Source organism: Haliotis rufescens, unplaced genomic scaffold (assembly GCF_023055435.1).
Source record: "Haliotis rufescens isolate VD_foot unplaced genomic scaffold, xgHalRufe1.0.p SCAF_1, whole genome shotgun sequence".
In the NCBI taxonomy this organism is placed as follows: Eukaryota; Metazoa; Mollusca; class Gastropoda; order Lepetellida; family Haliotidae; genus Haliotis; species Haliotis rufescens.
Genome location: NW_025963779.1, coordinates 18,796,877 through 18,824,618, shown reverse-complemented (window position 1 = coordinate 18,824,618; position 27,742 = coordinate 18,796,877). Strand labels below are relative to the sequence as shown.

The 27,742-nt window shown below is 41.8% G+C and overlaps 2 protein-coding genes across 2 annotated transcripts; one reads left to right on the top strand and one right to left on the bottom strand.

Moving 5' to 3' along the window:
- Positions 1 to 25: 25 nt before the first annotated feature.
- LOC124113363 (peptide-N(4)-(N-acetyl-beta-glucosaminyl)asparagine amidase-like) lies at positions 26 to 10,703 on the top strand. The gene is made up of 7 exons (XM_046473661.2): positions 26 to 325; positions 2,147 to 2,435; positions 2,948 to 3,058; positions 3,380 to 3,537; positions 5,345 to 5,591; positions 7,928 to 8,038; positions 9,361 to 10,703. Exons 2-7 carry the CDS (start codon positions 2,177 to 2,179, stop codon positions 9,555 to 9,557), a joined length of 1,083 nt encoding a protein of 360 aa, XP_046329617.2. The 5' UTR covers positions 26 to 325; positions 2,147 to 2,176; the 3' UTR covers positions 9,558 to 10,703.
- LOC124113362 lies at positions 10,700 to 27,742 on the bottom strand. Its single transcript, XM_048392437.1, has 11 exons — positions 27,666 to 27,742; positions 22,384 to 22,484; positions 20,825 to 20,930; positions 19,591 to 19,692; positions 18,967 to 19,031; positions 17,841 to 17,942; positions 17,036 to 17,232; positions 14,525 to 14,699; positions 12,664 to 12,806; positions 11,690 to 11,855; positions 10,700 to 10,851 (listed from the first exon to the last, which is right to left on the bottom strand). The coding sequence occupies exons 2-11, from the start codon at positions 22,465 to 22,467 to the stop codon at positions 10,783 to 10,785; spliced, it is 1,209 nt and encodes a 402-aa protein (XP_048248394.1). The 5' UTR covers positions 22,468 to 22,484; positions 27,666 to 27,742; the 3' UTR covers positions 10,700 to 10,782.

Here is a 27,742-nt window from a genome sequence, read left to right as displayed (position 1 = left end):
ACATCACAGTTTCACCCAAATAGAATATACCTATGCAATAAATAGTTTTCTCTATCTATGATCATATGTGGCGACGCATTCATCATTGTTGATTGCAAAATAATTCCAATCACAGGAATGCACAGCACATACGAACAAGTGACGTCTGAAGCTGCCATGCCGCATACAAATGAAGGTGAGACTTCACCACAGCGCGTGGCCTCTCACTTCGACGTTGTAGTGAAAGAACGCGTAGGCCTCGCCACTTCAAATGTGCACTGAATCGAGCCAAAGCACACACCCAATACTGATTTGCTGATGAAACATTAATTTCAAGAATCGCCAGGTACGCTGATTTTCATTGAATTCTGTGTTTGTTCATTTTCTTCGACGAACGATTATTCGCATTACATGTTTCGATACTTGTATTTTCCTTTTATGTAATGTCGATTTGTTTGGTCGAAACATGACACAATCAGTGAGTAGCAGAGAGACTGGGTGCTACCCTTAAATATACAGACCTCATGTGCGTAGTTATCAAAGGATAAATAGTTGATCATCATTTCAAACATTACACTCGCAGGCTTATATATTGTAAGATATATTACGCAAAACGGGGAATATTGTTCCAATATTGGAGATGCAAACGATGTGTTACATATCGCCAGCTGTATTCCCGTCACGTTCCACGTGGTCATGGAATGGCAGAACTACATCGGAACATACAGATACACGATGGAAAAGAATTGCCCCAATCATATTAAACCATTACAGATATGTGATTTTGTTACACTTTGATATTAATATGCCACATTCTTTAGTGATTTGACCGATTTTAGAAAATGTGGTTTGGCCACGTGATACTGAAATAAAACAATGGCATTAATATAACAAAAACAATCGAAATTGTTACTACTTTTCATCATTATGATTTGCGACTCAATTTAAGAACGCCACTCTGACTAAACGTGATGCCGACAATAATCTAAACACTCTTCGGGACCAACATTTGTATTCTCGCAGATATGACTTGCATATGTAGTCTTTGCTTGACTACAAAGTGCCACGATTAGAGTGAAATATTTAGATTTGGTCTGGTTGGTGTTTAACGCCGAACTCAGCAATATTACAGCTATATGACGGCGGTCTGTAAATATTCGAGTCTGGACAAGACAATCCAGTGATTGACATCATGAGCATCGATACACACAACTGGGATACGATGACATGCATCAACCAAGTCAGCGAGTCTGACCACCCGATCCCGTTAGTCGCCTTTTATAACAAGCATAGTCGCCTTTTACGGCAAGCATGGGTTGCTGAAGACCTGTTCTACCCCGGATCTTCACGGGTCGAATTGTTTGGGAATATAATTCTGATGATTATTACTATTATAGTGTTGATGTATATATTAGTTTCACTGAAATTGTGAATAAATAAATATCAAAACTAATTTCTTTAGATAAAAGATAGAGAAAGCATATAAAGTGCTGCTTACCCTTTTCGCGAACACCAGGTGTCATCCCTGACTTTCAGTGATCCATGCATATCATTTTCACCACTAATCGGCGGTTGGTCATCGTAAGCTCATTGGTGGATTGGTGTCCATGTTTTCGGTCACAGGTTTGCCTGGTCAAGACTATGCTTTACCGGCAACCGTAATTGCTGACCGCGGTGTGAAACAGCATTAATTCTAACTTTCGAGTCCCCCGTGAAGATCCGGGTTAGAATTAAACTTCAGCAACACTTGCTTGTCGTGAGAGGCGACAAAGGGTACCGGGTGGTCATGTGCGCTGACTTGGTTGATGCATGTCATCGTAACTCAATTAAGTAGATCGATGTTCATGATGTCAATCACCGGATTACCTGGTCAAGACCTTATTATTTTCAGACTGTCGTCACATTGTGCGGTGTAACACAACAAACAAACAAAATGTCCCTCACTGCCCTAAGTGCGACTCCACGATCTTGTTTCAATTTTCGATGTAGGACGATGAAGGTAAAGAGTACCTTCTGCAAAACTGAGAACCGTAAAGCATCTAATAAATTGGTGAGCCTGTCAGTTGTTATGAACCAACTTCCTCCCATATTCAGAAAAGTATTCCACTTTTCTTATTGGCTCAGGACAAAACTGACTATTTCTTGGATAATTTGTATTTGTATATAGGGCTACTGATACAGTTCTCAAGCACCCAAGATGACCGCCTTTCCGACACGTCTAGTACCGTCAGATGATGACATCCAAGACCGCGTGTTCCACTTCCGGTACAGCTGCGCTAAGGACATGTACGAGCGGGTGTCGTCTGCTTCCACACGGAGGAACACTGGTTGGCGGAACCTGACATTTGGAGAGCCCCGGATGTACCGTCACGAGGACGCAGATTCTATGTGCGCGTTTCTTGCACGGCAGGAGGACCAGGACACTTCGTCCATTGCATGGAAGATCGACATGGAAGGTTCGATATCAAAACTGTAACATCACATTTCCAGTGGGTTATTAACACGATTACATTCATACACTAGGATTCGTATCAAGACTTAAGAGGATAAGTTCAACATTAGGAATTCGGATCTGAATAGCTGCTTGGTATCTCAAGTCCAAGAAAAATAGAGATGTTCAGTCTCTCTGAATAGGCTGATTGCGTGTCATCGTGCACCGATTGCTTAGGCCATTGCTCATGCTTTCCCTGGTTTACCTGGCCCATTTATTTTACAGTTTTAACCTCACTCAGACTGTTAGTGTCTACATCCTCGGAAGAGGTTTCTAGGATGGCGCGGCAGTAAATTTAGTCGTTCCAGGTACTTTCAAAGAAACTTAATAAGGTGTGTGCTTTTCTGCTTTAGGTCGGTATAGTACCCTGTAAATTAACTTTAAACCTCCTGGAATAAAGATAACTGAACGTGAACGTGACGCATATAGATTTTATGTTAAATTTAAACTTTCTGTCACGCATCTCATTGTTTTCAGGAACCGGTGTCCATGGCAAAAGTCTTGATTTTCGAGCTGAGAGTCACGCCACAGGAGAAGCCAAAGTCATCTGGAAGATCGTCTGCGGTGACAATTCACAGACAATAGACGGTAAAACGTGACTTCTCGTGTTATTAACTTCAGGGTCATTGTATCCGTTTGACAGCCCCAAAACATGATGCAATGTGTTTCATGGGCGGATACAGCTTTTTTGAAAAGGGGGGTGCATAATTAAGATCTATTTATTGTCTTTGGTGGTAATTTATACAGAAATAAAGATTTTTTTCGAAATAAAAAAGGGGGGGGGGGGTGTGCCCCCTCCCCCCCTTTCTCTCTCTCTCTGTATCCGCCCAAGTGTTTATACCGTTGACTTTATCCGAGTTGGCAATTCTTCCCGCAAGACTTCCCGTTTTGACATTTCACATTTTCCAGCTGCCGACTTGCGGTCAATGGTCACCGTGGACGTCCTGGGGTACAGCAGTATCACCATCGTAGCTGAGATTCACGGGGGCGCATGGAAGGACGCGCACCTGTTCAAGCAGTCACTTGTTGATACTGATACGTATCCCTTTGAAGCCAAACTGCATATGGTGGGTGCAATATCTTGCAGTTTCAAACAATTTCAGAACCTACAAATGCAGTACATAAATGTATACAGTTTGAAACTTTATTGGTGACAGTGGACCGTCCATACCATTGAACCCTTCCCCTTCAAGGCTCAGAGCTGCAGTGTTGCAAAAGTGACTTTAAGGAACTTTAATAATCCATCTAGGATTTTACCAGATTACTGACACAATTAGGTCAATGTTTAATGCTTAGTTGTCAACTGAAACAGTTTTCCAGGGTAGTACCACTTGTTTGTATTATTGAAATCCTTTTAGTAGAAATTAGGGTATTTGGTCTGGAATATTGCGTTTAATAGTGCGGCGTTAAACAACAAACAAACAAACATCATCGGAAGAGATTTCTAGGATGGCGCGGCAGTGATTTTAGTGGTTCCAGGTACTTTCCAAGATACTCAAGAAGGAGGGGGATGGGGTGGACTTCTGAGTGAGTTGGGTTTAACGCCGCTTTTAACAATGTTCCAGTTATATCGCGGAGTGTGGCGACTTCTGCTTTAGGTACAGATTCACAACACGGTTACGCCTTGGTACTGGACTCTTCATCGCAAGTGTTTGTTTTTTCTCGTTTCCTCCTGGTTGAGGTGAGGTGAGGTGAGGTGAAATGGGGTTTAACGTCGCGTCCAAGATTATTGCGCTTTTATAGCGACGTGCATGTACGTGTGTGTGTTTGTGTGGCTGCTTGTACTAGTCCGGACTGATGCCGATTTATAGTGCTAGCTCACTGAGGTACCATGCCACAGTTTAACATGAATACCCCACTCAGACACAGTATACTGACTCCGAGCCGACCAGTCCTTGTTTTAGCCCCTTAATGCCGAGCGCCAGACAGGGTAACAACAAGTACCATCTTTTAACGTCTTTTGGTATGACGCGGCCGGGGATCGAACCCCGGACCTTCCGCTCTCCGGGCGGACGCTCTACCACTGGACGACGGAGGCGGTCTCATCTTGGTATGATTGGCGCAACCATGCATATATTCTTTGATAGGAAATATCATTGGGAATACATGCCAGTGAATTTTTGTATCATTAGTGGTCGCTGATGGTCGTTTTGCTCTTACTGGTTTCAGTTATGGGAGTAGTGTCAGTTCTTATGATGTCCCAGTGTGTAGATTGTAGCGAGAACTGTTATTTTGATTCAATATAGATGAAAGTTATATACCTGAGAAAATAGTTAACTATTGGAACACAGCCTGCACAGATGACGTATCCAGCGTCTTACTGTATTAGGCTCTCATTGATACATGTCATGGTTGAAGAGACGGACTCAGTTGGGCATTAATTGTCCTATTCACGAAAACTTTTCAAATTGCAAACGTCTACTTTGTATATCTTAGTTCGTCCCAGAATCACCCGAAAGTGATCCTTAATGAATAGGCATCAAGCTGGCGCTCGTGTTTCATCAAATTCATCAGATTGGGCTTTCCACCCACCTTTCGTAGACACGATCGACTGTGTTTTTCAGAGCACACTATGGATATCTTTATTCTGCTCCGTGTTTTCCAGAACTCACGATGACATTGTTTATTCTGCTCCGTGTTTTCCAGAACTCACTATGACATTCTTTATTCTGCTCCGTGTTTTCCAGAACTCACAATGACATTCTTTTTTCTGCTCCGTGTTTTCCAGAACTCACGATGACATTCTTTATTCTGCTCCGTATTTTCCAGAACTCACTATGACATTCTTTATTCTGCTCCGTGTTTTCCAGAAGTCTGCTCCGTGTTTTCCAGAACTCACTATGACATTCTTTATTCTGCTCCGTGTTTATCCAGAAATCCGCATATACCATGGTGTATCGTCTTACCACCCTCGAGAAGCAGATGCAACTTTTCCAGCTCCGCTACTTCTGTGATAGCGACGCCTACCACCGGAAGTCGTCTGGTACCAACATAGAGGGCCTGCTGAATGGACTCTTCCAGAGCGAGGGGGCACAGCGGGAGGTGGATGAGGGGATGGTGTATTGGGCCCGAGAGGAGGGCCGAGATGAGGCGGTCTACAGGTGGAAGATTGATCTAACAGGTAAATAAAAACAGCAATGTTTCAGATACACGACGGAGGCCTGCAAATAAGTCTGGGTAGGATTTGTTTGTATATTGTTTAACGCCAGCTCGAGTCAGGACCAGACAGTCCAGTGATAGACATCATGGGCATCAATTGACGTAGTTGGAATACGATGACATGCATCAACCAAATCAGCGAGCCGGACCGCCCGTTGGTTGCCTTTTAAGGCAAGCATGGGTTGAAAACCTATTCTAACCCGGATCTTCAAGGGCGAGTCAGGGTAGGACAAGCCAGTGGTTGAGCTACGGTCCACGCCGTTTTACTCGTAATTTACAAGAATGGGGTTGTTGGGTCCTATTTTGCCCCTGAATTCCGGCATTGATACGGATTTGAGAACGTGAGCGCCTAAATTGGCTTCGGCATTGTTATCCTAATATTGAGTCTGGGCTACAAACTGTTTTGGGTTCATGGCCTTCAATATGAGAATCGAGCACATATCTGCGATTAATCCATCAAAAGTATAGCTACAATCAGCTCGTTGCCTTGGATTTATTGTTAGGTGGCTTAACAATGCAAGTATTGAACAGTGAATTCAACCTATTCCTACTACCACTGGGTTTCGCACGGAAAACAAAAAGCGATCTCGACAGCCCCACTTCTAAAGAACATTTGACCTTGTTTGGGACGAAAAGCTCGGCTAACAGTCACATATTTTTCGTTATAGTTAGTGAATATAGCTTTACATTTATGCCGATGAAGACCTTGTATTTCGAAAAATATATTTAATAAATTCGCGTCAGATCTTTACTAAATGTCAGGCATGCGACACAAAAAGACTATCAGCATATTTGAGACCCTCTTCAGGGGAGAGTATGAGATAGTTAAACATTCACGTCGCATCGGCAATGTTTCAGCCACACACAGCGAAGAGAGGGCACCGGAAAGCCCTGCCATCTATTCGTACGTCTCATATTGTGTTTAGTTCGTTTCTTACGCATTACAGCTATAAATATAAATTAATAATTGAGTCTTGGTCAGGCAAACGAGTCGTTGATATTATGGATAACGTCCCATGTCGACGGAGTGATAACAGGGCCCCATTGTTGTCAGTTACTATAAGAATGCGGTACTGGGGATATGCTCTGGCCTGGAATGTCATACACTGTTACGTGTTATTTCCCAAATTGAAACAATTAGTTAACCCAGAAATCTGTATGTAAACAAATTGAGTGTAAAACCAACAAAGAAACAACAAATGGTATACAATAAGCAATTGCATACACAATTACCTAGGTTTACAAATCAATACAAATTACCGCACGGCAATCACAATGGCAGTATGCAAAAGCGTGGTAGTACAATATTCAATGGCAGTATCAAATACAAAATATGATGGCCGTGAGGATAGCTAGAATTTCAGTTATAATAATATTCATCAATCGCAACAGTGGTCAAGCTTCAGAGAGAGGCTTAGGCTGAATCTAAAACAGAAACAATGTCATACAGTTACAATCATTGTTTGATACACTGCCATAGAGCAACATACCTTAAGAGATATTTATGTCCAATTAAGCACAAACTGGGCCTTTAAACAACTGCTGGGAGGATGAATGAATGAAATGTAGGTGGTGGTATTAAATGCTGTTTTGAACAGAATTTCTTATAGTTTTGGCGACTTCTGTCAAGAGTCACCAAGTTATATTATACTGATGAATAGGCATTTCGGTGTCTCCTATCCCCATATAGTTAAATACTCAAACCTCTCTTACTGAAAAAATATTATAGGCACACACTGTATACATTGGTACAAGCCAAAACATCTCATTTGTAAACAATCTCAAAGGGTAACAGATCAATAATATTGGGCAAGTGTTGACAGTTGCTGAAACTGGATTTGGGAAGTCACATTCCCAATGTTTTTGCTTAATGGCATATTTCATAAATTAAATACACAACAGAACACACAAACACACGCATGCACAAAACCAGAGTCCAGATATTTGTGCTTGACACACACAAACACACACACGAAAAACCCACACAGTCCAGACATTTGTACTTGTCAAAACTCCTTTATGAACTCAAGATTTTTCGCCACTCAACGGCTCCTCGGGTGTAATGAACACTTTCAAGTAATCGTTGGTCACCTATGATTATGTTAGTTTTCATTAGTTGCCCATGATGACATCTGAAGTGTGTGTGTGTGTGTGTGTGTGCGTGTGCGTGTGCGTGTGCGTGTGCGTGTGCGTGTGAGAAATTTGGCAAGATTGTATTGATGCAAATTGCATTATATTAAACCAAATGAATTCATCAATAATTTTTTATCTCTAACTTCAACTTACATCAATTTACAGACTCGGGGATGTGTGTACAGAAGATGGCTTTGATGGCTAAATGCAAAAAGTATAAAGATGCTCAAGTGATCTGGAAAATCTATGCTGATGACAAATCAGTTACACACCAAGGTAGGTGATATGAATCATCAAACACAATGAAATCTGTCACACACCAAGGTAGGCAATCTGGATCATGAAACAGGATCATGAAACACAATCAAATCCAAGGTAGGTTATATGGGGAACAACACAATGAAATCCGTCACATACCAAGGTAGATGATATGGGGAACAACACAATGATATCAGTAACACACCAAGGTAGGTGATATGGATAATGAAACACAATGATATCAGTAACACACCAAGGTAGATGATATGGGGAACAACACAATGATATCAGTAACACACCAAGGTAGGCGATCTGGATCATGAAACACAATGATATCAGTAACACACCAAGGTAGGCGATCTGGATCATGAAACACAATGATATCAGTAACACACCAAGGTAGGCGATCTGGATCATGAAACACAATGATATCAGTAACACACCAAGGTAGGCGATCTGGATCATGAAACACAATGATATCAGTAACACACCAAGGTAGGCGATCTGGATCATGAAACACAATGAAATCCGTCATATACCAAGGTAGGTGATATGGATCATGAAACACAATGAAATCCGTCATATACCAAGGTAGGTGATATGGATCATGAAACACAATGAAATCCGTCATATACCAAGGTAGGTGATATGGATCATGAAACACAATGAAATCCGTCACATACCAAGGTAGATGATATGGGGAACAACACAATGAATTCAGTAACACACCAAGGTAGGTGATATGGATAATGAAAGACAATAAAATCCGTCACATACCAAGGTAGGTGATATGGATAATGAAACACAATTATATCAGTAACACACCAAGGTAGGGGATCTGGATCATGAAACACAATGAAATCCGTCATATACCAAGGTAAATGATATGGATAATGAAACAAGGATATCAGTAACACACCAAGGTAGGCGATCTGGATCATGAAACACAATGAAATCCGTCACATACCAAGGTAGGTGATATGGATCATGAAACACAATGATATCAGTAACACACCAAGGTAGGCGATCTGGATCATGAAACACAATGAAATCCGTCATATACCAAGGTAGGTGATATGGGGAACAACACAATGAGATCCGTCACACACCAAGGTATGTGATGTGGATAATGAAAGACAATAAAATCCGTCACATACCAAGGTAGGCATCCTGCAAAGTGAAAACTGTGGATAATCAGCGATTGATAGACAGAGTGTTTGTGGTGAGGATTGAACCCAAATTGACCTCCTTATCTTGTTGTAACAATTTGGGCTTTAACAATAAAGAAAGCTATCTGTTGTCTATGGTTCTGAATAATCTGCCGTTCTTCTATGCCCCAGGTGAATATCTGTACAAAACCCGCTCCATCAACATGAAGAGAAGCAGGGTGATCGTCCTGGAAGCCACGGTCAGTGGGGGGTCCGGCCCAACTGCCTGGAGGCAGGCCCAGCTGTTTCGGCAGAAGATTGGCACCAAGCAACATGTGTTTGACTGCAAGCTGTACTTGTTGGAAGATAAGGAAGACAAAGAAGAGTGACAGTACAGCAGCCATCACATGAAGGCTCAAGTGCAGTCAGGATTAGAAAATTAAAAGAATTGGTTCTCAGGCAATGACTTTTGAAAATATAGTGCGGGTGGCTGGTGGCTTTTGTTGTTTTGTTGTTCAAACTAGTATGTAACCAAATAAACAGTTGTGTACCATCAACCTGAAAAAGGGCCTTCCTACATAAACAAGCATACAATCTATTGCCGCCATGACCATAAGTCAAGATTAAAGGGAAATAACTGTGTGTAATATTGTTTTTAAGTGTTGGGATTTTAATTTTTTTTTAAAAACAGAAATAAAAACGATACGTGTGGCAGACTTTATGATGATGTAGGCGGTGCCTGAGAACCAAGACTATTATTTTTTTTTAGCCTTATCTATTTTCTAAATAGGTTGTACCCATGTGGGGAATCGAACGCAGACCTTCACTAGGCGAGCGAGCACTTTAACCCCTATCAGCTGATGAGATGTGATGGACCTGTTATTCTATATAATACATCCATGTATTTTCTTGCACAGCATTCATGATCTTACTTTGAAAGCCATAGCGTCAATGAAGAAGACTGCAAGATGTTCCATCATGAAGAGTTCTTTCACTCAAGTTACAATTATGGGGGCCAATTTGTGGGGGGGCCCCAGACTGGCGATCTGTGTCACACTTTTCTTTGATTTTATTGATGTCATCTCAAAGCACATGCTCTGGAGCCGTAAGTCAATTTTATGTGGAGATTTTGGAGTTAGATCGAAGAAAATCAACCATGACATACCAAACTTTATCTTATTTTTACAAGAATAGAAATGTCAGTTAAATGTAACAGCAGTCTACAATTGTTCTGAATTTAATGATTCCAATAGCCATGCTCCTTGCTTCCAGAACTCACTATGTAATGTTCTTGCATTCATTCTCACAGGACACAATATTAACCATCCGGCTTCTGTGAATGGAGTTTCACTGTATCTGCTGATGCTTGTTAGATGATTCCCTACGCGATCGCATGTCTCTATATTGACTGAAGTAAACTAAACAGGATTAAATACACATCTCACAACTCAACAAAAGTCAAGATTGACTACAGCAGGAGATGTCAAGGATCCCCCGTTATTTCAAACACTGAAATAAAACAGCACGTGTATGGATTCCTTGTTGTTTATTGCCATATCTACAAAAGTGATGATATTTACAATGTATTTTATGTGCAGTTGTTACATGTTGTGATCATGGCCGCCCGAACTTCTCCTCCAGCAGCTCAGCCCAGGCAGTCAAGCTTCTCTCAGACCCCACTGGCTGGGAAAGAAAAAGGACATGGGTCAGTCTCGGGAGCAGACAACACTATCCTTAGAAGGGCTGGCTATTGATACAGATCATCGAGATCGATAATCGTTAACCAAATATCAATTATTGATAAATATTGGGGAAGCATCTGTAAGTAAATACACAAAAGAAAACCTAGAGAAATCAACATATTTCACTCCAACGGTAAATGGCAGCACATTTTTGCAGGGATTACTTTGTGGACATTTGATACATAACAAAACAGTTACTTTCAATCTTCAGCAAATAACATTACTGACAATAACAAATCTGTTTTGGTAAATCTAAATTTTATTTCATCACAATAGTTTATTGTAAGGTATTATCGATGACACAATTTTCATATTAATAATCATTAATATTTCTTCACGTCAATAATTCTTATTATCGATGTTTTTTGCCAGCCCTAATCCTTAGTACTAATCTTAATACTCTGATACAAAATATGGGTGCCATTCCCCACCATGGCTCTATGGTAGTTACAAGTCTCCTGCTCTACTGCAGTCTTGTGGAACAAAGGTGAACAGTAGGCAAACGTCTACATTGGTTCAGCTCTGAAAAACTAATTCTAACACCGTTCTGCCATAATGGCAGCCTATGAGACCATTATCAATCCATATTAGTGAATACACAACACTATTCCAAATCATGGATGTAACTTCAAGAGTTTTAACCATAACACGAATAAAGCTCACAGTCCCAACTGCACCCCCTAACTTGTACACTACAAACGATGGATGGACTGATTCATTCACATAACACTGAAACATTTTAAGGATTGTTGTATCTCTACAGAATTCATATTCTTTACCTTCAAGTCTGTGATGTCAGTATCCGAATGTCCCTTGATGTCAGCCAGAGTTACCTCCCCTAACAGAGGATACCCCGAGGGTATGATGAGAGTACAGACGATGCTCCCTCCCCGCCCGACCATCACTCGCAAAATATTCTCCTCTTGTATCCAGTCAATAGCATGCCTATTGATCAGAAACAAGTACCAAGTAGTGGCCTCATTGACGAACACCAGGACCATGTGATTTGGAACAATGGATTATTTCAAAACATGCATGAAGAAACAAGCTTGTAAATAATGTGAAGTAGGTTAATGAGGGTAGATCAATAGCATCCATATTGAGCAGCCAGTGTTGCATGCACATACCATATTTCCTCTATTAGACGCCTGGCATGTATTATTTTGCCCAAACCATTGACCTTTGTCAGTTAGAGCCTGACGAGTGTAAGAGGCCCGATGTCTGTTCTGTTTAATGCTGGCACAGTGCAACTCACTATCTTACAAAATCCCTAATTCTGCATTTATATTTGTTTGTTTGTCTGTTTGTTTGTTTGTTGTTTGAAGCTGCACTCAGCAATATTCCAGCTATATGATGGTGGTCTGTAAATAATCGAGTCTGGTCCAGACAATCCAGTGATTGACATCATGAGCATCGATACGCACAATTGGGACACAATGACATGCATCAACCAAGACAGCGAATCTGACCACCCGATTCCGTTAGTCGCCTTTTACGACAAGCATGGGTTGCTGAAGACCTATTCTACCCCGGATCTTCACGGGTCTCTGCATTAATAAATAGGATACATTTGCAGGGAACTGAGATGATTCATCACCAACATATCACAGTATAAGAGCGTATGACCAGGCATCACTTGGAGGCCGGCATCTGGTAGAGGAAATACAGTATTTGATGTCAACAACCATTAGGTAAAATGAGGTTATTCTGTGTTTGTAATCATACAGAAATGTACAACATCTAATTGGCTTACCTGAATCTGAGCTGAGACACCTCTGTCAGCAAAGGTTGGTGGGATAGCCATCGTGACTTCAGTTTTGTGACAAGCGCTGGCACATCATTATGGATGACAGCCTCCTTTAGCAGCTCCGACACATCGATTGAGTCGACATTCACCTGCAAGGGGTTCATACATTGGTGTTAGTGAGTGTGTGAGTGAGTACTGTTTCACGTCGCTTTTAGCAATATTCCAGCAATATCACGGCGGGGGACACCAGAAGTGGGCTTCACACATTGTACCCATGTGGAATTGAACCTGTGTCTCTGGCATGACGAACGAAAACTTTAACCACTAGACTACCCCATCGTCCCCATTAGTTGGTTAGTTGGTTGGTTGGTTTGTTGTTTAACGCCGCACTCAGCAATATTCCAGCTATATGATGGCGGTCTGTAAATAATCGAGTCTGGACCAGACAATCCAGTCATTGATATCATGACCATCGATCCACGCAATTGGGATCAATGACATGCATCAACCAAGTCAGCGAGCCTGACCACCCGATCCCGTTAGTCGCCTTTTACGACAAGCATAGTCACCTTTTACGGCAAGCATGGGTTGCTGAAGACCTATTCTACCCCATTAGTGTTAGTACCGGGTAACTGGACATACAGGAGCAAGTGGTTGAATACACGTATTAAATTTTTCATTTTAACATTCTCGGCGACATGGTCCTGTGCTCAGGGCACAGTGCACATATCAGGTGAAGTTCAGCAACAGTGATCTTGGAGAGTGGTTGGACTCTTGTGAGTTTCTAGGGCTTCGGTCCTGCCCCACACTAAAGCACATAGAGAACATGTGGTGTCTCCTTGGGCAAGTGACTTTGTTCGTAATATGCCTCTGTTCACCCGGCAGTGAATGGGTACCCGGTAGGATGAGATGGTAATGACTGTTAACCTTCTAGTGCCTTAAGGCAGCTTGGGTGGTACACTCCCAAGGGAGCTGAGAATGAAAATCGAGTGCACACTGATCCATTGACTGGGGTAAAAAGTAATATACACATACTGGTTCTTCACTGGAGTGAATACCGAGGTCATGCAGAAGTAAGAGAATCGTGCATTATCAGAGTCAAAACAGTTGTCGACACAGAGCTATTAGGTGTAAACTCGGCAGCCTGTAAACTATGTCTCGGCCAGGCAAATTACCGACTGAAAGCATGAGCAAGGATGAAGGCTGTTTGGGAATGATGACACAAAACCAACCAAGTTTCGAAGCTGACAACTAATGCAGGGCTGGGCCGGGTAACTCAGGTACTCGGGTCGGGTGGGTCCTGAATAGGACCCGGATATCCACAGGACTACCTGCCCCCGTGGTTAGTCACATGATATATTGTTTAACGGCAAAAACTCACAACAACTCAGTGGTTACACTACAAATCGCTAATGTTCGCATTTCTTTCTGACGATGCACACATTCCTTTTGACTTGTAAATGTTTGAGTAAAGATAAAGCTTCAGTCGACTTCAGTGCACGCATGATCTGATTGTTTGATACATGTATCTAAATAATTTTGGCCAGGGCTGAGGTAAAACAATTTGTCCCCAACTCTTGTAGTGGGTTCCCGGGTAGTAAATATGGACTCATCCCATCCCTAAACCAATGGTCTTCATCAGGCATTGTGACGAGCATGAGGCACTTGCAACCTTTTCTGACCTTGAATCCCCAATGGGCGTCTTCATCAGGGAAAACCCTATACTGAATCTGACACCGTGGAAGATTAAGTTTAATCAGGCTGTTAATGGAGAGAGATTAACATCATTTCACTTCTCAACTGTTTTTAAGATTTGAGTACATGATCTCATCTTCTTTCAGCGTTTTGACTACAATCTGCCACTTACCTCAGCAGACTTAAGCACCAGGTCACCCAGATTGTTTTCCAAGTACTCGAGGGACAGAGCCAGCTGCACCCCCTCAGTCCCTGCCCGGGGGAACTCCACCCGCACACCACTCCAACTCAGGGGGATCACTGTCAGCCCACTCATCGCCTCCATCTCACTCACCAGCCTCTCCAGGCTGCAACACACAGATGTCCCATATCAAATGTCAAAAACTAGGACCAAAAGATGAAGTAGGCTTGTGGCATGATGAGTTCTGTTGTTTGTATATATACTACTCAACATTTGCTTAGGATCACAACTTTGACTAAAGATGACTAGGTTGGTCCTTAGCAAAGGCTGTATATTCAACTTGCACAGTTGAAGGATGAATCGGACAACCACAAAATATGACGCATTTGACACAGTTGTTTGTCTTCTCCAGAACGACTTAAATATGTCAAGGATATAATTGAAACCTCATATACCATTGATACAATGTTTTGTAAAAAACATTTCTCACTTCATCTAAAAACTGGGGTATGTCTCCTCCCTAATGTGTATTGCCAGCAGAGTATTCCAGCTATATGATGGCAGGCTGTAGAAAAAGTAGTCTGGACCAGACAATCCAGTGATTAAAATATCCCATCACTGAGGCTAACCACCCAATCAGATGTGTACACGGTGAATGTATGCATAAAATATTTTCAAAAGGCCATGTTCTACTGACTGCTTAGTAAGCTGTGACATGTTCTACTGGCAGCTTAGTAAGCTGTGACATGTTCTACTGACAGCTTAGTAAGCTGTGACATGTTCTACTGACTGTTTAGTAAGCTGTGACATGTTCTACTGACAGCTTAGTACACTGTGACATGTTCTACTGACAGCTTAGTAAGTTGTGCCATGTTCTACTGACTGCCTAGTACACTGTGTCATGTTCTACTGACTGCTTAGTAAGCTGTGACATGTTCTATTGACTGCTTAGTAAGCTGTGACATGTTCTACTGTCTGCTTAGTAAGCTGTGACATGTTCTACTGACTGCCTAGTACACTGTGACATGTTCTACTCACTGCTTAGTAAGCTGTGACATGTTCTATTGACTGCTTAGTCAGCTGTGACATGTTCTACTGACTGCTTAGTAAGCTGTGTCATGTTCTACTGACTGCTTAGTAAGCTGTGCCATGTTCTACTGACAGCTTAGTACACTGTGTCATGTTCTACTGACTGCTTAGTAAGCTGTGACATGTTCTACTGACTGCTTAGTACACTGTGTCATGTTCTACTGACAGCTTGGTAAGCTGTGACATGTTCTACTGACAGCTTAGTAAGCTGTGACATGCTGTACCGACTGCTTAGTAAGCGGTGACATGTTCTACTGACTGCTTAGTAAGCTGTGACATGTTCTATTGACTGCTTAGTAAGTTGTGACATGTTCTACTGACTGCCTAGTACACTGTGTCATGTTCTACTGACTGGTTAGTAAGCTGTGTCATGTTCTACTGAGTGCTTAGTAAGCTGTGACATGTTCTACTGACAGCTTGGTAAGCTGTGACATGTTCTACTGACTGCCTAGTACACTGTGTCATGTTCTACTGACTGCTTAGTAAGCTGTGACATGTTCTACTGACTGCCTAGTACACTGTGTCATGTTCTACTGACTGCTTAGTAAGCTGTGACATGTTCTACTGACTGCTTAGTAAGCTGTGACATGTTCTACTGACTGCCTAGTACACTGTGTCATGTTCTACTGACTGCTTAGTAAGCTGTGACATGTTCTACTGACTGCTTAGTAAGCTGCGACATGTTCTACTGACTGCCTAGTACACTGTGTCATGTTCTACTGACAGCTTGGTAAGCTGTGACATGTTCTACTGACAGCTTAGTAAGCTGTGACATGTTCTACTGACAGCTTGGTAAGCTGTGACATGTTCTACTGACAGCTTGGTAAGCTGTGACATGTTCTACTGACAGCTTGGTAAGCTGTGACATGTTCTACTGACTGCCTAGTACACTGTGTCATGTTCTACTGACAGCTTGGTAAGCTGTGACATGTTCTACTGACTGCCTAGTACACTGTGTCATGTTCTACTGACAGCTTGGTAAGCTGTGACATGTTCTACTGACAGCTTAGTAAGCTGTGACATGCTGTACCGACTGCTTAGTAAGCGGTGACATGTTCTGACTGCTTAACGAGTTGTGCAATATTCTGACTGCTTAGAGAGTTGTGTCATGCTCTACTGACTGATTAATGAGTTGTGCCATGTTCTACTGACTGATTAATGAGTGAGTGAGTTGGTTTAATGCCGCTTTTAACAGTATTCCAGTTATATCACGGCGTGTCAGCTTAATGTGGGAGGAAAGCCCGAAGTGATGCAGGTCTCAGACGTTTACCACTTCGGTGAAACCCACGAGGCGAACTGGGACAAACCGGGATTCGAACCCACAATCATAGGTTTCTGGTGTGTTCAAGGGTCGCAGCTCTGCACAGAGAATCGCGGCTGACTGATTAATGAGTTGTGCCATGTTCTACTGACTGATTAACAAGCTGTGAGATGACACTCTTCTTCCCCTTCTGCTCTGCCGTGATCTGCTGTAGCCTGTTGGTGTTTTGTGAGACCGCCTGCTCCATTGTTTTGATGGTCGGCTGCATCAACTGCAGCTCAGAGGTCACATGATCTATTGCTTCATCACACTTCAAGATGGCCGACTCCACAGCTTCTATCTTTTTTGACTGTTAAGAATTCAAGAAAGAAGGTCAGATGCGGGAAATAGCTCCTTAGCATGCTGGCAAAGAAAAACAAAAGACAGAAAGACAAGAAAGCTTAAATGATGACATAATTACTTCCATTTCACAAGGAACATTTCATACTCATTAAAGATTTTGTTCTGTTTAGTTTACGTTTTGTAGAATGCACTATAAAGTAAGGAATCATATGAGTGAGTGAGTGAGTGAGTGAGTGAGTGAGTGAGTGAGTGAGTGAGTGAGTGAGTGAGTGAGTGAGTGAGTGAGTGAGTGAGTGAGTGAGTGAGTGAGTGAGTGAGTGAGTGAGTTGGGTTTAACACTACTTTGAACAATATTCCAGTTATATCACTGGGTGTCAGCTTGATAGCTTGTGGGAGGAAACCCCAAAAGTGAACCAGGTCTCAGACGTTTATCACTTTGGTAATACCCATGACAACGGGTATGTTCCTGAAAACCTGGAACCATATTCGAACCCACAATCATAGGCTTCTGCATTGCCCAAAGGATGTAACTGCACAGCGAATTGTGGTGCCTGAGACGACTGGGACACATGTGAGCCCCGGATGATGTGATGATGATGATGGAAGTACCCCTACCAGGTTGTTGATCATTTCCGGACCAGTGCTGCCCTGCACTGTATCATCCCTCTCCAGCTGTGCGCTGCTACTCTTCGTCTGCCGCTGTTGCAGTTTGTGTTTCTATCAACAGCATTACATAGTAAGTAGATGGCAAGTAAATGGAAAGAACATTGACAATGATAGAAAAATGGTTGGTTGGTTGGTTTGTTGTTTAACGCCGCACTCAGCAATATTCCTGCTACATGACGGCGGTCAGTAAATAATCAAGTCTGGACCAGACAATCCAGTCATTGACATCATGAGCTTTATCCACGCAATTGGGATTGATGACATGCATCAACGAAGTCAGTGAGCCTGATCACCCGATCCCGTTAGTCGTCTTTTACGGCAAGAATGGGTTGCTGAAGACCAATTCTACCCCGGATCTTCACGGGTCGATAGAAAAATGGTAACTTGAGATTTGTTCCTCAACCTCCAATAATTCTCCAGACATTAGATTTATTGTAACAAATCGTAAATTAACTTTGACTCCATATATAAAAGATCTGTTGTCATGCAGAACAGCCAGGTCTCAGAGGGACTGTGAGCATGTGTCACACTCCCCGTGGTGTTGGCTAGGTGAGAATATTTGTGTGAGGAGCGGAGCTAATTCTATAAATTAGGGTCTCATAATCTGCAGTATGTGTCAATGAATGAAAGCACTGACTTTAATGGTTGATTTATATTTTAGTGTTACGAAATGGCAATGTGTATTTTATTATTAGTGGTATGTGAGGATGAGTTATGTCCCTTTTTGACGGAAGTGAAAAAGAGAGCACGTTATGAGATGAAAAATGCGATGTGGTGAGATGTGTGGGCTTTGTGAAAACTATTGCATTACACATGAACTTGTCAAGTGAAAGTGTATGTTTGTGACGATGTGTTATGCTCTCATGAATCCTGACAATGTTGTTTAGTGGATCGACGACCGATCTCAGGAATAAATCCATAAAAATCCATGAAGTGTCTTGCATCCATGGCTACATCACGAAGAGCATGGAACATCATGCAGATGCGTGAAATAGGCTAAAACCACCAAATCAAGAACCGTTACACCGACAATAGCCGATTGCAATAAATTGAATCTCAAGTTCTTATGCTGCACCTTCTCCTCCAGTTCTCGCTTCTTCTCCTCCAGCAGCTGTTGCTTCTGTGTCAGCAGGGAGAAGCCTACAAGAGGGAGCATGTGACACGCTGATTGATTGGGTGAGTGAGTGAGGTTTTATGCCACATTTACTGTCTTTCCCGAAACCCTTTTGATTTTACTAACCAGTGTATTTTTACGTTTGGCATACATGAGCTGCATGTATTATCAGCTGAGAATAATAGCCAAAGACTAAGTGTCCTAGACTTATGCTTGGAACTTGTGCAGGGATGCAAAACTTTACTACCCTTAATAGTTATAACATATGTAGACACACCCTTAAAATCCTAAAATTCTACTAATGATCAGGATACCTCTCAACTTCAGCCAAACTTAATAGTTATAACATATGTAGACACGCCCTTAAAATCCTGAAATTCTACTAATGATCAGGATACCCCTCAACTTCAGCCAAACTGATAGGCCACCTGGGGTCCCTGTACCTACGGCAGCAATCATAGACGCCACTGGGATACACTCCTATGACATGAACAGCAACATGATGCATCATGGAGTAAAGTCTTGTAGACAATATGCCCATGAGAAAATATGACAGAAAACTACGATGCATATGGTGTCATTCACTTTCCTCGGCAGACTCGCACAGAGACTGAATGGCTGTCTTGACATCCTTTATTTCACTCTTGACATCCTGCAACTCTGATGAAGCTTCCTCTAACTCAGCATCTGTAATGGCCAACATAACCATGGTAATATCATCAAAGGGGCTTAACCCTGCAGCATCAAGGGCAAAATGATCTGCTGCGAAGAATTTCCCACTTTTGATTGCTTGAAACTGTGATTTTTTATTGCAGAATCATAATTTCAATTAGCCTGATAAGCAGATAAGCAGATTTTCAATATAGACTTGTGGACTTGCTATTAATATGGCGACTAAACTTTACATCAATGTATTTATGAGCCAGCAACAAACTGAATTTGGTTAAGGGGTGATCCTACCTTCTAAGTTCTAGTGCTGCATTATGTAACCTGTATCCTACGAAATATTGACCTATACTGCCCCATCTTCCTGAGGCAACGGCGTTAACTGACTATAAAAGTCCAGTTTCCACCCTTGCCGAACCAGGCTGGAATTATGGAGTGACATTTTGGCTGGACTAACGAGTCTATGCATAGTCCAATCAAAATCTCATAACGAAGTAAGCTCCCGGTTTGTAAACAGCATGGATTTCTATGTGCATATTTTGGTCGACTGCAGGATTTGCAAAACATGTGTACTGCCAGCTGGGTGTTGACAGATATTTTGCAAATCTTTTCATGTTTTTAATCAAGGCGCTCAAGTTATTTGATGCACTTTGCGGGTAAGACAATATAGATCTTGATTATCGAACAGATAGTCTTGACTAGGCGTTGCCATTTTGTTTGAAGCAAATGCAAGGGATATGAGATATGGAATCTGATTGGTCAAGAAGAGGGACACAGAAAGGACATAACTGGTAACTGGTGGCGCTCCAATCATGCCTGGAAAATCCAGCGTAGTTCGGCAAGGGTGGAAACTGGACTTTATAACACCCTTGCCTCGGGAAGATGATACTGCCCATATCTTTTGACAAAACCGGAACTGACAAAAATACAAACTTGGTGAAAACATATCTGCATTGTTCAAGTTTTAATTTAGAAACCAACAGGGAGGCAAATGGACAGACAGTATGGGGTCACTCTACTGACTTACAAGCATTTGAGTTGATAGCACCCATATACATGACATATCAAGAGTGAAATCTAGAAAAATGATGACTTCTATCGATCTTTGGAATCAGACTATAGAACACAGATGTGATAAAACACATGAAGTTACCAGCTTGCTCTGTAGTCAACCAATTGCTGGGATCCATGTACAGACTCTTAAGGAACTGCTTCTTGGCGTTCACAAAGAAATAATTTGTCTTCACAAACATCTTGCGCTGACAGAAAAAGAAAGAGAATTATGTTAATCCCAGTGACGAAGATGGCATGGGTGTATTTAGAATTAACAGCTTGACAAGGTTTATGATATGTAGGAACATGATGAGATAGGAGATGTGATTTGTGCCGATGACCAAGATGATTTCGTCTGTTTACTTGGTTTCATTGTCCTGTCAGTGGACATGATAAAGTACTGTTGTGATGAGACATTCCCTCACGTTCACTTCATCTTGTCCATACACATCGTCAGCCTTGTTACACATATTAAACTAAGGCTTAAAAAAAATGAAAATTAATTCTCAGGCAATGACTTTTGAAAATATAGTGTAGGCGGGCAGTGTTTTTCATTTTTTTCCTTGTTCAAACTAGTATGTAACCAAATAAACAGTTGTGTACCATCAACCTGGGAAAGGGCCTCCCTACATAAACAAGAATACAAACTCCTATTGCTACCATGACTATAACACAAGATGTAGCAGTCAAGCAGTGCCCATGTAAAGGGAAGTAAATGCATGCTTTATTGGATCGCATTGTTTTTATAAAGTATTAGCATTTTTAAATAGTTTTTGAAAATGGAAATAAAAACAAAACATGTGGCAGACTTAATGATGATATGGGCGGAGAACCAAGACTAGTATGTTTTTTAGCCTAAGAGTGTTCAGATATTACTGCCTAACTGGCAACAAGATACTGGGCAGGGAGCTATTTTTCCCCTTGTGTGAGCAATAACCCTCGCTGACAACAACACAATGTGAGATAATGGCTGAGAGCTTCTCTTTCTTGATGGTCACCCATGCTCACACTTTTCAGCATTAGGGCTGTTACGATTCACTCGCGTATTCGGTGAATCGAACCGTATCCATTCATGAATTGAATTCGTTTTTCGTTGCCATTAGAATTGAATATTTATGAATATGCAAGTATGTGCATTTACATACCCTGTACCTAAAAATATCCATAAGAACATGTGATATGCATAGATTTCTTCAAAGACTACACTCTTATAATATTTAATTTAACAGTATTGGGGTCACTGGTCATTGTCGCATTTGAGCAGATACTACTAACTGGATAAGTGCAGTATATAAATGTATAATATATTTGTAATTAACAAACCATGTCAAAAAATTTATGTTAATGTTTCACTGAATATAACAAATAATACATCAACTGCTGACTTGTTATTGTATTCGTGAATTAATATTCGTATTCATTACCCTATATTCGTGATACGAATCGTATTCACCTCATAGTGTATTCGTTACAGCCCTACTCAGCATCTAGTGTGACCACATCATCCACATTGTAGTAGCTTCCATTTTCAGTCTTAGGATGACAGGAAGAATAAAACAAAAATGTGTTTGTCCAATAACCATAATATTGATGACAGTCACATCCATGTAAATATTCCAGCTTGCATAACCATGGTAACTATAAAATAACAATACACACCTGCTGTACCAGCTCCATCTGTGCATACAGGCCAGGATCAAACTCGTCCTTCATCTTCATTATTTCCAAAACCTCAGACTCCATCTTATCTTGATCAATATCTGACGTAAACATGAAAATAATGAATAATACAGTTAACTACATTTATAACAAACATGCCTATAACGAACGACGGATATAACGAACTAAAATGAGTGGTCCCTTTGAGTTCATTATAACCAGAGTTTAATGTACTTGTCGACTGCTATCATGACTATAGCTCTCCATTGATCAACAACAGGATTTCTGTGACCAGCTTTTGACGATGAGATCCTTGTCTAGCTAATCATACAGATAGTTGTTATTCAACAGCGTTAGAAATTGGCACTAGTCCTGTAGTCCTTGCCAACATGCCCAACAGTTAAAGTATCAAAAGAACTAGTAGAAATTTGATTTTTTAAAAAGTTTTGCTCCTAATGCAATTACTGCTGTTTTTGGACAGAAAGTGAGTGAGTGAGTGATTGTGAGTGAGCATAGTTTTATGCCTCTTTTAGCAATATTCCAGCAATATCAAAGCGGGGGACACCAGAAATGGGCTTCACACATTGTACCCATGTCGGGAATTGAACCCGGGTCTTCGGATTGACGATCGAACTTGGACAGAAAGACAAACTTGTGAGAGGTCCAGCTGCTATAGAAAAGTTGTTCCAACCAGTAACTGTCAGCACCCTCACAGTCGGCATGTGACCTAGAAACGATGATGTCACATATGAGCACATTACTGCTTCAAACACAACCTCTGAACTTTGTGGGGAGGTAGCGCACATAGGGAGGGCACATACCGGTAGCCTAGTGGGATTCAGTTGTGGTAACCTGCTGTGCATATCGGAAATGCTAGGGGATCGTCGCTGGTGAGACCTCAGAGGTGGACAAACAAACTTCTCGCTGGCCACAAGGGCTCGACCAAAATCAGTATAATGTTCCGAGTCACCTGGATCTTTTGAAGAACCCTGGGAAGGAGAACCAGAGGCGGAAAAGCGTACCCATTTAATCCTTCCCCGGGAACGCTGAGGGCATCTACTTCCACTACCAACCCATCCGGGACCGGTGAGATGTAAGTTTTCAGTTGGCAGTTCTGGGATGTGGCATACAGATCAATGTTGGTGGGAGTCGATGTTTTGGGCAGATCGTGGTGAACAGGTCTGGGTGGAGCTGTCACTCGGTGGGAGCCACCTTGTCTGGTCTGGACAGAGCATGCACACGATTTATCTTGCAACCTGGCAGACTGTTCCCCAGGTCGAAAAAGCGGAAAGTCCGGATTAGCAGGGATGGAGAGCGGAGAGTTCCCACTGTGATGTTGTCCGTGGATATGGTCAACTGGGCGTGACATAGATTGCTCTGCCAGTGTGTGACGGCCAGTATAAGAGCTTCCAGCTCGAGGTTGTTGCCAACAGCCCTGAGACCGTGTGAGTCTCCAGGTGAGCTCCCCAGCTCCCTCCCCTGTTTTGATGTGTCAACGAACAGGTGGAGTGTGGGATGTTGCGCGGTCAAGGAGATGTAGCCGAAGTCATTTGATTCCAGAAACCACTGGTTAGTGGGCAGTTATCCCCTGGAAGTCAGGTCTTGAGCCGAGGTTAGGAGGCCTAAGAGCACCTGCCATTGGCAAAAGATTGGGCCTGATGCAAACATTAAAAGAGGGACCAGACCATGGTTGTCACAGGATGGATTTCTTAAATTTGGACTCCCATTCTGTAAGTCTTAAGAATCCAAGCTATCAGGACGTAGTGATTTCCGCCAGTGCGGCATACAAGTGGCTCCTCATAGGGTTGATCTGTCAGAGCTGGGACACTCTAGTCCGCAAGTGGTCGATCCGTTTGGATTAGACTCTGACAGATCCTGGTCTACAGGTCTTGAGGAGGGGGAGGTTTGGGTGAACGGTGTATCTCTGACCCAACAAAGACAGGTATCTGGCATGTGAATGGTGGTAGGTTTGGAAGACCCCCTCATGCGATGCAGGTCTTCATCCAATAAATGAGCTCCGATCAAAGAGTGAACAGGAAAATCATCCCTTTGAAAACGAGGAGCCTTGAATGATGGCGTGAGAGAGAGCTTGGCAGAGTCCTCATCTAAGGCCAAAGTGAGGACGGTCAACATGGGGTGGAAGAGACGTCGGGATAGACCATATCAAACATTTCTTGTCAACAGCGCAGCAGAGAAAAAGCGATCAGCCAACCACTCAGCAACTTGGTTCAATCCCAGGTGAGTGTCAATATTTGGAGAAGGAGGACCATAGTCGGGTTGCAAGGATCCCTCTGAAGTTTCCGAGCGGTAGTCACGATCCCCATAACGTATGGGTGAGCGACTATGGGAGCATGAGATGATCAAGGCCGATGACGGACGCAACAGTGGCACCGAAAAGGTAATTGTCGATGGTTCCATATACAACAAGAGAGGTGATGCAGGTGGAGGAGGCACAGAGGCCCCCAGTGGCGCCAGCGTCGTGGGCGCCAAGGTCTGTTAAACAAAGACTGCATCCAAGCCTACATCCAGGGTTAGGAATTGGCACTAGTCCTATAGCCCTTGCCAAACTGCCAAACAGTGAAGGTACCCTAAGGACTAGTAGTAATTTACTCTTTCAAAGGGTTTCAATTTATATGTTGTAGAAGCAAGCCTGTGATAGGGGGTCACCAGTGATGGGGATGAGGTCGTCGGTAAGGGTGACAGCATGGGTGATGTAGGGGACTGCAACGAGGTGTCGATCTCCATGGGGGAGGGAGCCTCTGTTGTGTCAGACATCCTGTGTTGTTGACGGGCACGTTGAATCTGATGTTTCCTGACTACTCTGAGGTAGAGGGTGAAGGCAGACAGTGACAAGGGACTGCAATAGCGTCCCTGTGATGTAAATTTTCAGGGTCCCGTACAGTCTAGGCAGAGTGTGGGGATCCTGGACAGATTTCTTCCTGAGGGAAAGGGTACAACGAGGCATAAATTCATAAATACTGTAACTCAAAAACGGAAAAGTTTATAAGAGAAAACAATTACGTAAAGGTAGTGAAGGAGCAAAGTTTTAAAAAACAGAAAACATTAGATAAAACAGAATAATGGATTACCCAAGCCAAATAAAAGAATTCAATACGCAAGACAAGAAATCGTGGCCACTTGGCAAATTCAAAATAGCGGATGGAACAGCAATATTCCCGCAATATAACCGTGACTAGAGCCACAAACGAGCGGGAAAACTTTAAAATATAAGTGCGGGAATACCAAAAAAGGTACAAACCATACACACAGTATAAATATATGAGCAAACAATGGTGTAAGAAACAAGCAAAGGATGCTAGAAACAATAGAGCTTTATTCAACAGAATACACGTCCGTCCGTGTAGACTGACAAAACCATTATGTGCTCTTAGGTGATGTCATCTCCTCCAAGTCACATGCCTACTGTGGGAGAGTTCTGCCAGTTACTGGTCCGAACAACTTTTCTATAGAAGCTGGATCTCTCACAGTTTGTTTTCTGTCAATAAACAGCAGTAAATGCATTAAGGAGTAATGCAGGAGTTAAAAAATTGTGCTGATTATAGTTACTGATTAAATACATCAAGTAAAGAGTTAGACCCAGTGAATTAGCAAGACGTCAGGCAACTGCGAAGATCCACTGCACTCTAGATCTTTCATTCATATTGTGAGTGAGTGAGTGAGTTGGGTTTAACGCCGCTTTTAACAGTATTCCAGTCATATCACGGTGTATCAGCTCAATGTGGGAGGAAAGCCTGAAGTGATGCAGGTCTCAGACGTTTACCACTTCGGTGAAACAGACACAAGTGTTGGTACGCAGTTTTATTGTAAATATGTTTTCATCTATTTGAGGTCCTTTAACATGTTTTATTTCTGTAATATTATTTTAAGTTGTTAGTTTAATATCTTGTGTGGGCTTAATTCTGGATTAGTTTACTTATATTAGTTATAAAGTAAAGGGTGGTTGGGTTAGTCCATGTTTGTGTCATTGTTTCTTCTTTAGAAGCCTTGTTTTCATTGGCTTGTTCACACTGTGCACTTTTCATCCATCTTGCACTTGACACAACACCACTTTGGAAGTCAGCTACCATTTTGGACAGTGACAAAACTTTGAATAAACAATTTGATCATTAACAGTGATTACGATTAGTAACATAGAATTGCTAGCTAATATCTATTTACCGATAGATATCTAATATGACTGATGTTTTCTAAGTTATGTGTAATGTCATTTCTGTATCTCTAAAATGCTTATCTTTGGTATGCTGATTGTGTTGCAATATTGCCAAGTTACGAATAAAATAAGGCTAAGTAAACATTTTAAATGCTTCTTATCATTCTTCTGCATTTCTGTGGGTGAATGTTTACTGAGTGTATGCATAGATTTTTACAATTGTGTAAATACAGGATTTGTATGCAATGTCAAACATTGTATAATAGTCTGTAGTTAGTATGTTTAGTAAGGATTCAGCAACATTTTCTCTAATGCTTTAATTGTATAATATAATAGTTGGTTGTATGTATAGATATCTGCTGATAGCTGCATAGGCGGCTGCTTTGAGAGTGTCACCCACCGGGTACGGGTAATAGTGTATCATGCCAAATGCATGATCAGTTACTGTCATCATAATTATAGGGTGTAAATAGTTGTGGTATCTAACTCGCTTTCGCTCGTCAGATACCTGAACTATTCACTCATTTCATAAAATTGGTATTACACTGGAGCTCGTTTAGTATTCTATATATAGGTGTAGTGTACTAGTGTTCTTATAATGTTATTGTTTTGTACATTACAGGGTGTCAATATCTCTTCTACTGGTAATAAAGATCCTCACACCTGGAGCCTGCTTTGGACATTTTGCTTCCCACCACAAACCTGTTTACAATATCACTAGCTCTCAGAGTTAGAAATTGGCACTAGATCTATCTGGTCCTACTGGCTATAGACAAACTACTCAAAAGTTAAGGTATCACTAGCAGAAATTTGCTATTATTTAGGGTTTTGCTATGTAGTATCATTATAAGGATAGTGGACGAAAACGGTTAGATTCTATCGCTGAGCTCCGGGTAAGCTAACATACTGGCAGCTGTCAACATGTTGGAGGGATTTTGATCAAATCGACAAAAGCTGTGGATCAATATTAATATGGATCCCTAAATCTAAGTCAGAATTATATGACGTTATACCATTTGGTAGATAATAGTGACAATGGCAATGACAACTGATTAACATTAGCAAGTTATTTCAGTTACAGTTACAATAAGGCCTGATTTAATATTCTCACCACAGAATGCAGAGATTTTGAAGTTTGGATATGGCGCTCATCCGAATCACTTCCGGTGTACCTACAGTCTATTGTCG

Excerpts from the sequence above, each read along its gene's own strand:
- LOC124113363 (XM_046473661.2), top strand. The coding sequence starts at position 2,177 with ATGACCGCCTTTCCGACACGTCTAGTACCGTCAGATGATGACATCCAA. Across the intron at positions 3,059-3,379 it reads CAATTCACAGACAATAGACG|CTGCCGACTTGCGGTCAATG; the intron begins GTAAAACGTGAC and ends CACATTTTCCAG. Across the intron at positions 3,538-5,344 it reads TTGAAGCCAAACTGCATATG|AAATCCGCATATACCATGGT; the intron begins GTGGGTGCAATA and ends GTGTTTATCCAG.
- LOC124113362 (XM_048392437.1), bottom strand. The coding sequence starts at position 22,467 with ATGGAGTCTGAGGTTTTGGAAATAATGAAGATGAAGGACGAGTTTGAT. Across the intron at positions 19,032-19,590 it reads GTGCGAGTCTGCCGAGGAAA|GCTTCTCCCTGCTGACACAG; the intron begins GTGAATGACACC and ends TCCCTCTTGTAG. Across the intron at positions 17,943-18,966 it reads AGCGAGAACTGGAGGAGAAG|AAACACAAACTGCAACAGCG; the intron begins GTGCAGCATAAG and ends TGCTGTTGATAG.